The 16,463-nt window shown below is 37.4% G+C and overlaps 1 protein-coding gene across 3 annotated transcripts in view; it reads left to right on the top strand.

Annotated features, from left to right (window-relative positions):
• Positions 1-16,463, top strand: part of SLC22A15 (solute carrier family 22 member 15) — a 42,024-nt gene that overhangs the window by 10,968 nt on the left and 14,593 nt on the right. For all 3 annotated transcript variants that reach the window (XM_014957231.1, XM_014957230.1, XM_014957232.1), the window contains exons 2-9: positions 3,744-3,956; positions 7,047-7,179; positions 8,164-8,328; positions 9,168-9,297; positions 11,154-11,369; positions 12,689-12,829; positions 13,648-13,733; positions 15,756-15,876. In XM_014957231.1, coding sequence (XP_014812717.1) covers positions 3,744-3,956; positions 7,047-7,179; positions 8,164-8,328; positions 9,168-9,297; positions 11,154-11,369; positions 12,689-12,829; positions 13,648-13,733; positions 15,756-15,876 — 1,205 coding nt within the window. The remainder of the gene's footprint in view (positions 1-3,743; positions 3,957-7,046; positions 7,180-8,163; positions 8,329-9,167; positions 9,298-11,153; positions 11,370-12,688; positions 12,830-13,647; positions 13,734-15,755; positions 15,877-16,463) is intronic.

Here is a 16,463-nt window from a genome sequence, read left to right as displayed (position 1 = left end):
GGGTGCAGGGGGTTGAGGGGGGAATTGTGTGAATGTAAAGGCAAATCACCCTTTTGAAGTAATGCAGAGCAGGTGAGATCATTAGACTTTCAAAAATAAGGTGGCCCTCCAGTGTTTAAGCTGCCTGTCATGGGTTCAGGAGAAATGACTCTAATCCTAAAGTGGAACCATCTCTTCATTGTAGGCTTCTATCAGAGGAAGGTCTTTCGTTGCTCTTCCTTAATTTCTGTCAAGGTACAGTTTTAATGTTTCTGTCTTTGAAAGGTTGGAAGTTAGTGGCCTGCTCATTATTTTGTTCAGTAGTGAATGCTTCAACTGATAGTTGTCTAGAATCACCAGAGCTGATTGTGAGTTGCTAATGAGCTGATTAAAAAGTCTGAAAATGCTTCTTAGTAGAATATAAGTCTTGCTTTTGTTTTTCATTTGTGTTTCATAATGGGTAAGTTATGAGGTCTAAAAGTTTCTTAAATTATTTTTATGTATGTATTTTCATTATACATAAATGAAACTATTTAAGTTCTTCCTCCCTCTCCCTTGCTAATCTTATGAGAGATTCTACATTTTTCTTGGAAATTGTTATTCAGATGGACACGAAGAAAACTAGTCAAGACATTCCAGGCATTTATTTTAATATTAACTTTAAAAAGTTAATTTTAATTTAATTTGAAAACGTGTTAATGAAATGGCTATCTAAAATTCCTTTTACTTTGCAGAGAAAGTGAAAGTTTACAGGTTATTAAGATGTTGCCTCTTAGTAAATCTCCTTACACCTTGGTTTTCTAATCTAGATGCCTATAAAAACTTAACCTACAGGGAATATAAACAAACAGGAGAAACTTAAGCCAAACTAACAGAATTCTCAGGATATCCTCATCAGTGACCATGAGCTGCTGCCTCCTCCCCCTGTGCTTGGTTTTCATCTTGATTAATACAGATGAGTGCAGGAGATTCAGTGGGGAACTGTTCACATCCATGTAGAACCAATTGAAATGTTTTATGAATAAAAGGTATACATTAAATGACAAATTTGCCTTGACTTGTACTATATGGGTTATAGAATAAATGAAAAATGAAAGGCTTTGTTGTTTGCCATGGTGGGAATAATGTAGCCATTTTATACCTTACAGTTGTTATGTAATATTTCTATTCTGGTTAGACAGCATTTTATATTGATCAGCAGTCTACACGACTATGTTATTCCTAAGTCCAAACATTTAGAATTCTTAAGGGGGGAAATCTTCAGATTCGTTAACAGAAACTCCTGACTTTTATTTGAATGTGAAACTGTATTCTGAATTTCTTCAAGTTTGGAGTGTACTATGTCATGTTTAAGACCACTTCTAGAAAGTGTTTCTGGTCTTCAGAGGTGTAAATGAATTTTTGGAGTGTGTTTTGTGTTTTGGTTTGGTTTTTTGCAATGAAATGAGGAGGCTTTTGCAATGAAATGAGGTGGTACCTGTTACCCAAACTGTAAGGAAGATGATCACTAGGAATAATAGTCTTGTGACAGCAGTGACTCCAGTGAACTTGAATATAGAACAATACTATTTCACAACAACAAAACATGTCTCCTCTTCATACATTGTTCTGATTCAACAGATCAATTGAAAGGGTTTCTCTCTTTGTTGTACCCTTGCTTACTGTAGCCACTAGGATGCTTAAGTCTGAATTATTTTTTTTTTATTGGAAGAATAACTGTAGTGTTTCTTTGTGTGCTTGCAATCACTTATTTTTTGATTTAGCTTTCTGTAGCTGGGGTGGGTTTCACCTAGAGCAGAAATGAAAAGCATTATGCTTTTTTTTTCTCTAAACCCAATGCCTTGAGGATTTCATTTCCTGAACTACTTCAAAAATATGTTTATTTCACAAGACAAAAGCAAGGTGTTATCGCTTAGCCCTAACACAGAATTGTCTGAGCAAGTCAAAGTACAGCGATGCACCACAGATCATGACCTCTAATTCTCTTTTCTCAGTAATTTCAAACTGTTCTTGAGAGTACCGTATCCACACAACCCTAGCAACATGGCCATTCAGCTTTTTAACACCTCTTTCCCCATTTAATCTTACTCATTGCTTTCTTTTGCAGATAAGGTCTTTTTATTTTTCATTGTTGCCTATCTAAAAGTTGTTCTTTAGCTTAAATAATAACATATAGTTAAGATATTGTGGGTTTTCTTCCAAATTCCTTTCCATATTCAATAATTTTATGTTCAAAAATGGAAACGATATTTTTGAAATATTTACCTCCTGCCATTACAGAAGTTTATCATGTAGAATGCAAAAAGGAGCTGATGGAAAGAAAATGCTTTTGGGTAATAACTTGGGTCTTTGTTAATTTAGTAGTAATTCTCATTTAGATCTGGGTCTATCTCCAACTGCTCAGAACTGTTGTACAGAACAGAGTAGGATTACCTGGTATTGATTGCATCAGAATTCAGAGATCCTCAAACTTTCTTTTTTGTGCTTACTTATGGTCTTCCCAGTTTTGAGAGTTATTTGTGTAGCAGCCTTCCGAGAGAATGCATTGTCCCCAGGTACCTTCTTCCCAAGAACATATGGAGGAGATGCTAGGAGCACAGCAAGGACTGCATTCAGGAGGTGTCTGAAGCAGGGTTTCAGGAATAGAGTAGCATGGCTGAAGGGTTTTTTATGGAGGCAGTAGGCAGAAGAAGCAGCAGGATCTTTAGGATTTTTTTTTTTTTTTTGCCCAAGGTTATTGGTTTATGGTGAGGTGTTGAGTGTGGGGTTTAGTTGGTGGGTGCGGTGTTTTTGGTGGGCATTTGGTGTGGTGTGTTTTGGATTTTTTTTTTTTTTTTTGGTCAGGAGCTACTGCTTTGAGTTACTGTTTCTCAGTGAGGGCTTGAGACGAGGCAGTTTTATTTGGAGAGCTGGGGGCCTTTGTGTTGTTACCAGCAACTGTTTTTGTCTTGGAAGACTTTAACTGTCTTGTGGCACTTCTGTGTTCAAATAGGTGTAAAAACATTGAGTTTTAAGATAGAGTTGCAATGTAGGCTGTTAAAGCAGTGGCCTGTAAATCTTCTTCTGAGCAAGCAACAGTGAACCAGCTCTAGATAAAGCTTAAAATGTCTCTATTTCCAGCAGTTTTAATTTCTCTTTCCTAAACAATGCTAGCTGTTAATCACTGTACTTAGACTTTGTGTGTGTTTATAAATGTGTAGATGTATAAAGATGCATATGTACATTCACATGTGAGCCTCTATCTCTTTTTAAAGGGTAAAATGGGTTCATAGAAGATTAAAAAATAGAAAATAATTAATTTTGGTAAAACTAGGAAAGATTATGTATCAGTGAGGATGAGATCTATTCCAACTATAAAATTAGAGAAATGGATAGCAGGGGTGGAGGGAGGGGATATAGTAGAATAATAATTGGCATTGAAGAAGAGTTTTATTTTGTCTCCATAGTATTACTAACAACTCTTCAAGTGTCCAGAAGGTGTACGTGCTTGTGTGGGAGTTAGGGGCATCGGACAGAATTGTGTCAGGCGGGGAACTTCTTTTCTCTCAAATAATCAACGGATTAAAAGCGCAAGAACCCCTGTGTTGAAGTTGTGGTTCTTTCATGTGTGATATTGACAGACAGGAGCTATACAGGGCATCTTGTGGTGGTAGAAGGCAAATATGAAATACTCCTATTTTTTTAAGACTGATTTGGTCCAGCTGCAGAGGAAACATTGCTGGGGTGTATGTTTAGCATCTTTGGTGTTTTTTGTTTCATGCCAGCTGTATGTGGCCACTGAAGCCATCCTCATTGCATTGGTGGGCGCAACTCCTCCCTACCACTGGGATCTCCAGGAGCTCTTAGCTAATCAGAGCCATAGCAACCAGTCAGCGAGCGATCAGAGAGCTTTTGGGGAATGGCTTTTGACTGCCAATGGCAGTGAGGTGCATAAGCACGTACACTTCAGCAGCAACTTCACGTCAATCGTCTCTGAGGTAAGTCTGAAACACGTTTTGCTGCCTTGTGTGTGAGTAGTAAATCTTACTGGGTCACTTGTGGGGGACTGGTTGTACTCCTCCTTTCTCCCATGCAAATGCAATTTTTGATTAGCAAATGAAACAGGTGCCACCTCCAGGTAGAGAACAGGTAGTCTATTCAACTGGCAACAAAAACTAGCTTTATTTTGTTATGTAGATCTTGATGGAAGTTCTGCACCAAAACTTCCCACCTTTTCCATGTGGAAGTTCTTGGATCCTGTTGCCTGGTTCCACAATTGTCATTCATTGTATGAATGTGCTCAAAATCCTTTATGGAACCTGAGCTCTTTATGGCCACCTCTAGTGGTTTGCTAAGGTCAAATGTGTGTGCTGCATCCATCATGCAGTTAGCAAGCAGTGGAGGAACTGGAGAGGAAGTGGCTTCTGCGGTCTTGCAACTCCAGATATGAGGGAAGGAATGGGCAGTGGAGAGTCAGGTGAACAAAGCAACTCCCCCCTATTCTATCTGAAAACAAGCTATAGCTTTGTTGGTGTGGCCTTGGTGTTTTATAAGTGTCATCTTTCATGGTCTTAGCCACAGTCCCTACAGAAATGATTCCAGACTGTGCTGATGTGTGCAACACCTGCCCTTCCTGGAGCCTTCAGTATCTGTTAATGTCAAATTGTTCTGCGCAAGAGCCCTGTCCAACTGCATCTGTTACAAGACCTGAATTTAGAGCTGTACAGTTGAGTCAAGTATAGTACCCCTTGATATAATTCGTGCCTATTGTCCAGAGGCATTAATAGTATAGGAATTAGTCCTGTAAAGCACTTAACTTTATTGGTTATGAGTATATTAATAAAAACTGCCAGCTTTGGAATTGTACCAAGCAGTTGTGTACAATGAGCATTGCTTCTTATTCTGGTAATAAAAAGGATATGAGTATTTATGCCACTATTTAAATTTAAATGCTAAAGGATGGTGGATTTAAAAAGCATTATTTAAAGCTCAGCAAGGTTTTCAAATTTTCTCCAGGCTCTTTCTTTTTTGCTTTTTAATTTATCCAAGAATCTTCTATTCACTTAAACTTGACAAGTCAGACATGTTTCTAGAGCCTAGCAGTGGTTTAGGACGTAAACTCTCTAAAGATTCTGATGCATTCTAGTTGCATGGGTAAGAAATGCAGGTAAAGAATGAAATTTATTTGAAAAATACAAAATTAAAAAAACAAACCCAAACAAAACTAAGGCAACTTGTGTAGATTCTGCTTTTATGTTCTTTAACATACTTCTCAGTAAAGGGCCATGTGTATAAAATCTTATTGCCTCTCTTTTTTCCCACTGTTAAAATTCAGGGTTTTTTTCAAAATTTGTTAGGTGAATGTGTGTTTTTGGAAGTGGAGTTATGTGCTAAATATTAGTGATACCACACTTAGTTGGGGAATATCTGTAACTTTCTAATTTCATTTCTGATGTGTAAAGAAGCTTTTTCTACATTTAAGGAGGATATTTTTTATGCTTATCTTATGGCATCACTTACTAATAACATGATCATTGCAAATTTACACTGCAAAATATTCTGATGTAAAAAACCCTTGATTTATGAATATCAGGCATATGTATGTAACATGCTTTATGTATAAGAGAAAAGCCTTGGACCCTTTAAAAGGCTTCTTAGCTGTTGAGATTAATTTGCAGAACAAATTTTGCTTCATGGCCAAATTATCCCTTAATCTCTGAATGATTCAGAAAGCATCTCATGTCACTGAGCTTCAGTGTTGGCAGCTTTTTAAATTCTTACTCCAGAAGTTAGGGTATGATCCTTGTAGCTATTATAAAACAATATGACTGTGTTATTTTAAGATGAAATTAATCTAGTATGCTATTATTATACAAATATATTTTTGGGGAATTGTTTTTAAATTCTAGGGAAGCTTCAGAAGCTGATTTGTGGTCACATGGACCACAAAATTGAATTTTGTAAGTCTTGACGCTTTATGGGCACATTACCTACTGTATCGGTAAATACCTCACCATTAAAGTGACAATTCAAAATGAAGCATATACTGACAGTAACCAAGTTATTTTCTTGGAGCTTCTGAATGATTTTGTTTTGCTAGCTCCCTAATCTTGGTGAGATTTAATTGCATGGCTCTGCTCTCATGGTGAGATATTTTATAACTGAGCTTTGAAATAATACAAGCTTTGCTAGAAAGGATATCTAATGGGGTTTTGGTAGAGGAAGAGAAGATTAGGAGGAGAAGATTAGTGTGCTATTGCAGGGATAATGACATAATCACCAGTTTACCAGCATGGGAAGAAAAGTTGGGTGTCACTAAGAGGAAATGTTATCTCAAGATGCAAGAGGAGTAGAAAAAGAAAAGAACACAAGATGTGGAGTTCTTAGAATACAAAAGGAAATAAATTTTGAACAGTGAGAGCATGGCATATTTTCGTTCTACAGTTTTGTGAGAGAGAATTTTCTGTCATGTTGAACCTGATACATTAAGTCTCTAAGAACCATACATATGAAGATCAGGTTTTGGTTTGGAATTGAGAAAAATTGGAAATGACACAAAGTAGACTGTAAAAAAGATGAGTATTTGCAATACCAGAAAACCTGTCTAATGCTACCAAAGTGTTTCTCAATGACAAGACAGTTCATAAGGAGGAACATATGCATGATTATCTTTCAACGTAAACCACAATTTTTATTCTTGCATAGAATGCCTACACAATACAGTGACATATATCAAGAGGTAGGACTGAGTCTATTTAAGCTAATAGATTTGTGTGAGGCACTAGAAGGGAGAATGGGAGAAGACTGCAAAAATTGCAATATTCTGAGGGATCTGTCCTTGATTTCAGAATCAAAGACTGCATATGATTTGGGGGGATTGTGCAACTGGTTAGTACCACCTGGTGAATCTGAGAGACAGCAATTGTATCTTGGTGACTATTTGATTACTGACTGCATGTGATGCTTAAGAGATTTCTGCAAAGTTTAGTCTTCCTTATAGTATGTGTCATTCCCCTCCAACTAGTAGCTTGTTGAAGTGCTTGAATTCTGGTTAATTACCCCTTTTTTTTTTTTTCCCCTCCATCCAGTGGTTTTTAATTGGCAACACATCATACAAAGTCAGTGCTGCCAGTTCTTTCTACTTCAGTGGTGTGTTTGTTGGAGCAATCTCCTTTGGCCAGCTCTCAGATCGCTTTGGGAGGAAGAAAGTCTATCTCACAGGTAACCACTGCCATCTAACAAAATAAATGAAGTGGAGGTGTCATTTCTCTGAAGATCAGTGAGAAGAGTCCAGTTTCTGCTGAGAACTTGATGCTCAGCAATCAAGAATGGACCATGATTTTTATTAATTTTTTTGTCCTTCCAGTGTACTTCAGGAATATAAGTAGGGACCAGAAATTAATACTTGACTGTTCAAAGTGTTCTGGATTTAGGAATTGTACCATAAGAGCTTACACTCATGCATGTCATGCTTGTGGGATCTCCACAGGTTGCGCTTAATATTTGCAAGTAATTTGTTAGCAATGTTCTTGCATCTAAAATCTGCTAGGAATTTGTTGATTTCATTTTTATGTACTTGTGATCCGATTTGTGCTTTAAAGCTCATAAGCATTTTTTACTGTCCCCGAATCGAACAACACTTGGAACCTTGTGTTTTGCGTATGTACTTATAAAGTTGGGTGGCACTGGATGAGTATGTAGAATTAAAAAAAAAAGGGTTGTGTGTTTTTTTTTTTTAAAGGAACAACCTCACTCAAAGCAGATAAAGGTGGGCCTGATATGTAGTGCAAACTCCCAATGTACTGTCCCCTAGTAACACTTCTCTTTAGTCTTTCCAAGAATGATGGGAGATATTTGGTCATATATTTAAATCTGTGGATTCCATGTGAGGTTAAATATCAAGCCATCTTAACTGGAGCCAAACAATAGTTCTGAGTTTGTGGAAAAAATTGTCTGCCTGAATTTGAAGCATTAATCCAGCAAATTATGTATCAGAAACCACTCCTTTTCTATCACCGCTTTTATGATATTGACTTTAGGTACTTAAATTTCTGCCAAAACCTGTGGTTTGTATCAGTGTGTTGTAGTTGTTGACTGTAATTACTCAGGACAAATGCTACTGAACATCAAGTAAAGATGCTGATAAATGCTTCTGTTTTTCTCTAGACACTCTTCTGAAATGAAACCTTTTGCTTTGTTTTCCAGGTTTTGCCCTAGACATCTTGTTTGCCATTGCAAATGGATTCTCACCTTCATATGAATTCTTTGCCATCTCTCGGTTCTTGGTAGGAATGATGAATGGTGGGATGTCACTGGTGGCCTTTGTTCTACTGAATGAGTGCGTGGGTACTGCCTACTGGGCATTAGCAGGTAAAGTTTGAGTGTCAGTGTCTTTGTTGTGGGAATTTGTAGATTTCAGTCTCAGGTACCACTTGAGACATACCACAGCTAATGCCATATTCAAGGTTCATGATAGCTGAGCTCTAGCCATCAGAATTTTGGACTCTGCTAAATAGTGCTTAGTGGTTGTATGCGAAAAATAAATTCTTTCATTCCTGGCAGTTCTCAAAAAAATCAAAAGTGGTTTTTATATAATGGGAAGATGAGACAACTATTGTTTATATGTTAAAAAAGTAGTCCTATGTGGCAATCAACCTTAGAACTTGGAACAAAAGGTACAGGCATCTTAACTCTCTTGGTTGTTAGTGTTGAAGCTGTCCTTCAGATATCATGTGTATAAATTGTACTATTACAGCTCTTGTGCCTGACTTACCCAGTCTGTGACAAGTGCCAGAAGTGCTAGGCTGGGATGGTTTTGAAACAGGGTGTCTTAGAAATCACAAGAGCTACAAATGACTACTATATATTCCTAAAAATGCCCATTTTCCAATGGTTTGTGGTATTTATTTTTACACGTAGAAAGCCAAAACAGATTTGGAATTGCAAGACTTAATTGTTTATGGGGCTTTATTCGGTGAAGAGAATGTAGAATGGTGCTTTTTGGATGTGTATTGATCTTTGCAATTAGATGTAATACTTCTGCCCTGCATGGGTGAGGAACAATGTTCTTTGGTCAAATAGCTGTGGTTTTGCCTGTATTGCTGAGTGAATCGTTCTTAATGTTAGTTTGTCTGTTCCCATCTGTTGGGAGTTAATAATGTTCCTTAAAAGAGTGATAATGTTTTGTTTTGTTTTGAATCGTATATTAGGATCTATTGGTGGCTTATTCTTTGCTATGGGAATTGCCCAATATGCTTTATTAGGCTACTTCATTCGATCCTGGAGGACTCTGGCTGTTGTGGTTAACCTGGAAGGAACCATCGTCTTTCTTCTTTCTCTGTAAGTTATTTTTCAAAGTGAGTTTCATCAAGAAAGATGTCAAAAATAATAGTAATTTAAAAAAAAACTAAATAGAAACAGAGAACCCCAAAAACAAAACCAACAAACCAAACAACTGAGTCAAGGTGCTTTTTCAGGATGGTATGAAAAGGTGTAACTGTGTTTACCTCTACCATCCCACATTCTGTGCCTTCTTTAAATAGCAGTGCTGCAGTATTTGAAAGTGTAAGTGTACGTTGTATTGTATATGCATTGTTACTGTAGATGGGAACAATCTCTAGAGTGGTGTAGAAGCACATCCCATCCCTGGAAGTGTTCAAGGCCAGGTTGGATGGGGCTTTGAGCAACCTGGTCTAGTGGAAAGTGTCTGCCCATGGCAAGGGTTTGGAACTAGATGATCTTCAGTGTCCATTCCAACTCTAACCATTCTGTGATTCTGTTCTTTAACTGGTATAAGTAGATGATCTAGACTGTTGTGTGGCATGCTACAACACACTATATATACATGTTAAGATACATACATGTTTTTGTGGTTATGTGATACAATGTTTCTTTTATAAATGTGGTTACACGGAAGGAACAGCATTGAAATTGCTTGCACATACAGTCTTAAAGGTGACATGCAAAAGAAAATAGGCAGCTTCCTTTTTATTTTTCAAATATGATTAGGAAAGAATAGAAAGAAGGCTGCTTTATTAAGATAGGAGTGTTGTGTTTGTGGAATTCAGCACTGAAAGCTGTCTGATGCAATGCGCTCTTATATATTTCCTAACAGCAAAACTTCAAAGTGAAAAAAGAAAATAACTTTACCTACTGTTTAAACTTAAGGCTTTTTTCCTTCCAACATCCGTTTAACTTTCGGTAACTAATTTTCTGAATAAAGCTCTTTGCTAAAGAGTCAACGCAGCCTTCCAAGGAAAGGCCTTAGAGGCTGTTCATGAGGTGAACAGCAGAGATGACACCGATATTTCAAAACTTAAAGTGGTTTGGGGGCCTTTGGGGAAAAAAACCCAACTTTTTCAGATTGATATGTACAATTTTTTTTTAAGTGGGACTTCAGAGCTGTGTTCAGAGGCCTATCTTCCTGTAATAAAGGATTTTTTTATTTCAAATTTCACACTGCCTCTCTCCCACATTGCTTTAAAATTACCCTGTGCAGAAAATGCTATCAGATTGTTTTTATCATGGGGAAGAAAACATGTTCCTTTCTAAGCTCTGTTCCTTTATAAAACCACAGAATCATTTTCCTTTAAATTTAAAGGAAAAATGTCACTTCTGGTCAGGGGCAAAAGTCTTAAAGACCTTCTGGCAAAAGTCTGAAGTTTAAATTAGTTTGGGGAATCTGAAAGTAATATAAGACGACTTAGTTTTTAGGCTGTGATGGAGTTACAGACCTATCAAGTGAACAGTGCACACGAGGAGCAAGAGCATGACCTGTACACAGCCTCTGACTTCCCATCTACAGGAGAGAATTTGGGGGGGAAGTTGGAAAAGGAGGAACAGAGGACAACTAGTTAGTTTTACAAAAATATCCTTTAGTTACTTGTAGTAATGTGATGCATCTTTAATTCTGAAATCTCCTAAGAGAGTCCTAATGATGTTGTAATTTATAGTATTGTGTGTGTATATATGTATATGTGGAATGTAATTTCTTGGTATCTAAATTACATATGACTTATGTTCCCTTTCCTTTTAACATGCTTTGTATTTATTTCAATAAGTGAATTCTATACCTGCAGGGCTGTTTGAAAAATTCATTGTCATACTGAAATATATTTCAGCCTTATTTCCAGAGACAGGTCCAGCCTCATAGAAGAGAAAAGCCCTAAAGCTGTCTGTGTCTGTATGTGTTTCAGATTCATTCCAGAGTCCCCTCGCTGGCTCTATTCACAAGGCCGGCTGAATGAAGCAGAAGATGCCCTCTACCTCATCGCAAAGAGGAACCGCAAGCAGAAGTGCACTTTTTCATTAAAACTCCCAGCAGAAAGGACCTCCAAAGAGGCTGGCAGCTTCTTGGATCTGTTCCGATACAAGATTCTCTTGGGACGCACCTTGATCATGATGTTTACCTGGTACTTAAAATACGTTGTAGACCCAGCTGTGCTACTGTTGCCTCTTTAAGTGTTTGAGAGAACATGTTGCTGAGAATTGGCTTGTCCTGCAGATTGCACTTAGTCTCAGCCTGTATTATTAGGGACACTGTACCTAAAAAGAATCCTTGTATTATAGTATTTCCTTGGTGAGTTTCTAATATGAAGCCATTTTTACAGTTTAGTTCTGAGGCGTTTTATCTTTGCATTTGTCATGCTTTTTGAGTCTCAAAATAGTTGAGAACTATCTCCTTCTGGCCCTCAAAGGCTGCTGAGGTAAGTCAGGGTGTCCTCCTCTGGCCCAATGCTGTGTGTCAGTACTTCTGTTCACATGGATTATTCTTTGTTTTGTGTGTAAGGAGGCCATTAGCAGGTGGGTGGCCTAGTTGTCCAATGAGTGCTTGTTTTCTTAAGAAAAAGTGCTGCCAGTGCTAGCAGTTGCTGAGGTAAGGAGCAGGAACACATGATGGGCATAGGGAGCAGAAACTACCTCTAGTCACTAGCAGAAATTTAACTCTCCAAAAGTGACTATTCTGTTTCAGGTAACTCTGCCAGCCCTGAGGTCTTTTTACTGCCACTTTGAAATAAACCATATGTATGACACAGAATGTGAGTCCTCTGGCATTAATGTTCATACAGGTGCTTTTATAATGCATATATTTGGGGAAAAATATATTAAGAAAAAAACAAATGGTGTTACTTTGTCAGTAGACAACACAGAGCTGTTTGGCTCTTGATTTTGCAAATGCTTAATGTAGAATAGTTAATTCCTCTGTTCCTTAAATTGCTGATTTCTTGCAGAATGAATTAGTGATCTGTTGCTTTCCTCTCTGTAAAGAAAACAACCAATTAGGGTTTCAAAAGAAAAGTTAAAAAATTAGAATTGAAGAATGAGTAAGACTAGACTAGGGTGTAGAAATTAAAAGAAGGCAGAAGTGTCATCTGAACTGTTTGAGAGGGTCTACACACAATTGGAAAAGCATGGACTAAAGTGAAACCTGATGAAAACAATGAAGACATAATTTCTAAGGTCAAATAATATAATCATGATCACATTCTAACTTTATTCTGGCTTATGCACATTCTTTTTAAGTTTGACTGAGTAATAAGCCAGGAATGGGGTCTGTGTAGAGACAAAATGGTTTCTTTACCTAGAAAGTATCATGCACTGGCAGAGAAACTTTTTAGACATATCTTCTGAAACACTACATACAGTTTACAGTGTATTGTGCCAGAGCAGTACTTTGATTTGGCAGGCAAAGCAGCACCTCTGATTTTCATTCTCTTTCTGTCTTTTGCAGGTTTGTGTGCAGCTTGGTTTACTATGGTCTTACCCTTAATGTGGGTGACTTAGGTGGAAATATTTATGCCAATTTAGCCCTTTCGGGGTTGATAGAAATCCCAGCATACCCAATCTGTATTTACTTAATTAGCCAAAAATGGTAAGTATGACATTTATTAACCCATTCAGGGTTTTGTTTTGTTACAATTGTTCTCAAAGATAGGTTTCCTATACATTGTCTCCTAGCTTTTATCTGTTGTGTGAGCCTTCCCGCTTCAAGGCTACTACTTCATTATTTTATCCCGGGAAATGTATTTTTATTTGAAAGTGCCATTATTATATCTTTATTTCAAATAAAAACAGTTAACTTATTCTCAGTAGCTTACTTATTAATGAGCTGTCTAAATTTGTCTGAGGTGAGGCTGATTGCCTGTATCGACCAGAGCTAGCTGTGCTGACTCCATGCTAACGCAAGATGGCGTTCTTCCCACCTCGCTCTGTAATGCCCATTCTTGCTGTTTTGTCAAAGCTATTGCAACTAAACTCAAGTGAAGCTGTCGTGTGGTTTCGTGTAAGAGCTGGTATGTGCACTAGTATGTGAACACAGCTGTTGATTCAGATTTTTAGCCTTTTCCTTTAACCCATGACACTCCGGACAATGTCTTTCACTTTTGTAGAATTCACCTCCCAGTCTCCTATCTGCCTGTCTCCTGAGGAGTTTTACAAACATGCACACGCAGTGGGAAGCAAATCAAAATCCTAGAAATTGTGTTAGCTGCTGCATAAAGACTTCTTGATGCTCATTTTGTTCAGAGTACAGTAGAAGCTTGTATAAAAACAGTGTGAGAGGAAGTGTTTGTGAGAGATGGTATTCAGAATTTCCAACTGCAGATAGAGGCAACGTGAATTTAGAGGACTTGTACCTCTGTAAACTACAGATCTAATGCAGAATAAAGCTTTGTTATCCTTGCACATCAGGTTTGGTCGGAAAAGAACATTGAGCACATTTCTGTTCCTGGGAGGATTGGCTTGTCTTATTGTCATGTTTCTTCCTAAAAAAAAAGGTAAATATTTCCTTTACTTTCTGAAATGTGTTAATAAAGCATCCTACACACAGCATCCTACAGCCTAAGAATTTAATGATTGCCAGTAGATTAGGCTCATACCGCGTGCGAGTCTCAATTTTCAAAGCCAGAGGAGCTAACTCGCAAAAAGGATAAGCAGGAACCTTCCTGAGACCTTAAGGAAAGCTTGTTGGAAAGGCTTGGGTTTGAACTTGTGTCTTTGGAGTCGGCCCTTTAGTTGACACATCAGTCACTCCTTCCAGTGTTTCTGACTTACCCCAAGAAACATCATTCTTTGGGACTATCTCCATTAGTCAAATGATAGATCAGTGTAAGTAGTACCCACACAATTTGTACATATCTCTCCAACTGAAAGACCGATGTCAAAAGATCTTAAGAACTGAATCTTGGGCAAGTTTCCATCTTTTCCTCACTGCTCTGTAATGTTCAAGACTGGTGTGATTGTGGTATTGGTACTGTGACCACATAATTTATAATTCAGAGAGCGTTCCGAAAATCGTCTGAAGCAAGGGGTTTCTAAGAAATGTTAAGTGAAATGTCTTTTTTGTAAAGACACAGTAATGTTCACTTCATTTTTGGATGGTTTTCAAAATGACAGAAACAAAATTGCACAATTAGCAATTTTTTCCTTTGGAAACTAAGCACATAAATTAATCTCAGCTTGTACATGTATAACACCTGTCATAAGGGGAGAAGATGCTTAAAATGCTTGAAGCATGATTCAAAAAGATTAAACATTTATGATGACAGTGTGCATAAGTTGCTCTAGATAGCAATGAATTTAATAGGTAAAGCTTTTTTAAAGGGATGCAACTGAAGTTTACAGAAGTATTCCAGGTGCTAGAGCCCAGACACTCAGAGATACTCTGCATAGGCTAGTACCATTATTCAAGTAGTGTTTGCCTTTCAGTCAAAGTATATCGTGTAGAAAGAAAGAAAATTTCAGAGGATAGAACGGGAAGACACCAAGAGACTTTGTGCTGAACTGCTAAAGACATCCAGGAGTGAAGTACCATAGGATGCAAAATGGCAACTGGGCAGAAGCAAGCACCTGTCTCTACAAAGCGTGATTTATTCAGAGCAGTAATGTCTTATGCTGTAGCCTTCCTTGGTAGGCATTTAATGCGTGTTCTGATGTGCCTGGGATAAGCAAATAAACACTGGCCATTCTGACAAAACTGAGCTAGATGGAATATTTTTCTTCCAAAGTAATAATGTTAAGAAGCATGTTATCATACTATGGAATTGACACTGAATAGGGCTCTTCTTACTAAAAGAACTTGCTCATTTTTAAAAAGCGTATCCATTCTTTTCTTCAACTTACTGACAGAACTAGTTTAGTATTTTATTAGTGGTAGACTCAGAAAATGTTAAGTTTTAGTTTCAGCTTTTACTATGTTTACAGGATTTTTATCTTACACTTCTGAAATTTGATGTTCTAGTAGAGCCTTAAGGCAGGATTTTAATGCTTTAAAGGTATCACTGTAACAGTGAGGACAAGGAAAGGAAAACTCAGTTTCTCTTTTTTTTTTTTTCTGGTATTGAGTAATAATTCTGCTTCATAGTCTCTTGGCCTGTTCAGTCATTTAACCAAGTCTTTTTTCTATTGAATTGTGTTTAATAGAATGGAAACAACTTTGGGCTGGTAGCAAGCTTGCTATAAACTTAAAATTTTTTCAGTTATTTTTTTCACAGTGTATTACATGGAGAGTTTTCATCTTTGTACAAAATTGATTGCACAGACACAGAATATAAATTATGTTGGATGATTTCTGCAATTGCTGTCTAAACAAAGGCCCCTTGGATTCTCTTGAGTTTTGAGAGTTCTCCTGAAGGTATCGCCTCTGACAAATACTGCCCTTTAATAGAAATATGCTTTGGCTGTTGTAGCAGACTCCTCAGTAGATTCCTTTTCAGTCCATGCTGTTGTGTGATTGAAATGACTGTGGAGATCTATTTGAGTGCTCGAAAATCTTATAAGGGTCATGTTTTCTCTGTCAGATACTGGAGTTTTTGCAGTGGTGAACAGTCACTCTCTGTCTTTGCTGGGGAAACTGACAATCAGTGCTGCATTTAACATTGTCTACATCTACACATCAGAGCTTTATCCCACAGTGATCAGGTAACACAAGTTAATTTTAAGGTCTTCATTTTTCTGCTTCTCTTACCTGATCACCTTTTACTTCTCTATTACTTTTTTTCTATTTACTGTACCTTTGCATTTGAGTCTTTTCAGTTATGTATACTGATAATCTGTAGTTTCATATACTAAACTTCTTCCTTTATCCTCTTCTCGTTTCCTCTTCCCTCAAATCTGCAGTGTTCTCTTCAAACTAACCATATTCTTTGTGTTACAGTAAAATAGTCCTTTGACTGATTGGTATGCCTACAGCCCTCTCCCCACTAATGTGGATAACAATAGTATTGCTGATATTTCTTTAATTAGTGGTATCTGTAACTTTTTCAGTGTGTTATAAACCAGACAACTCTGTTAAACGTTCATACTTGCTTAACAAGCAACACAGAAGATGACTGGTCAATAAGGTTTGGAAAAGTAACTTAATGCTTTTTAGGCCATATGCAAGCAAGAGTAAGGCTTCACTTAATAGTGGCAGAAGTACCCTGTGCTTGTGCTGACAGAGCAGACAAAAGCATCTATCATATGGGTGCGATTTTTAATAGATATTTTAACCAAGTATTATTGTCGAT

Source organism: Calidris pugnax, unplaced genomic scaffold, assembly GCF_001431845.1.
Source record: "Calidris pugnax isolate Ruff unplaced genomic scaffold, ASM143184v1 scaffold225, whole genome shotgun sequence".
NCBI lineage: Eukaryota > Metazoa > Chordata > Aves > Charadriiformes > Scolopacidae > Calidris > Calidris pugnax.
This window is presented reverse-complemented; position numbering and strand designations above follow the sequence as displayed.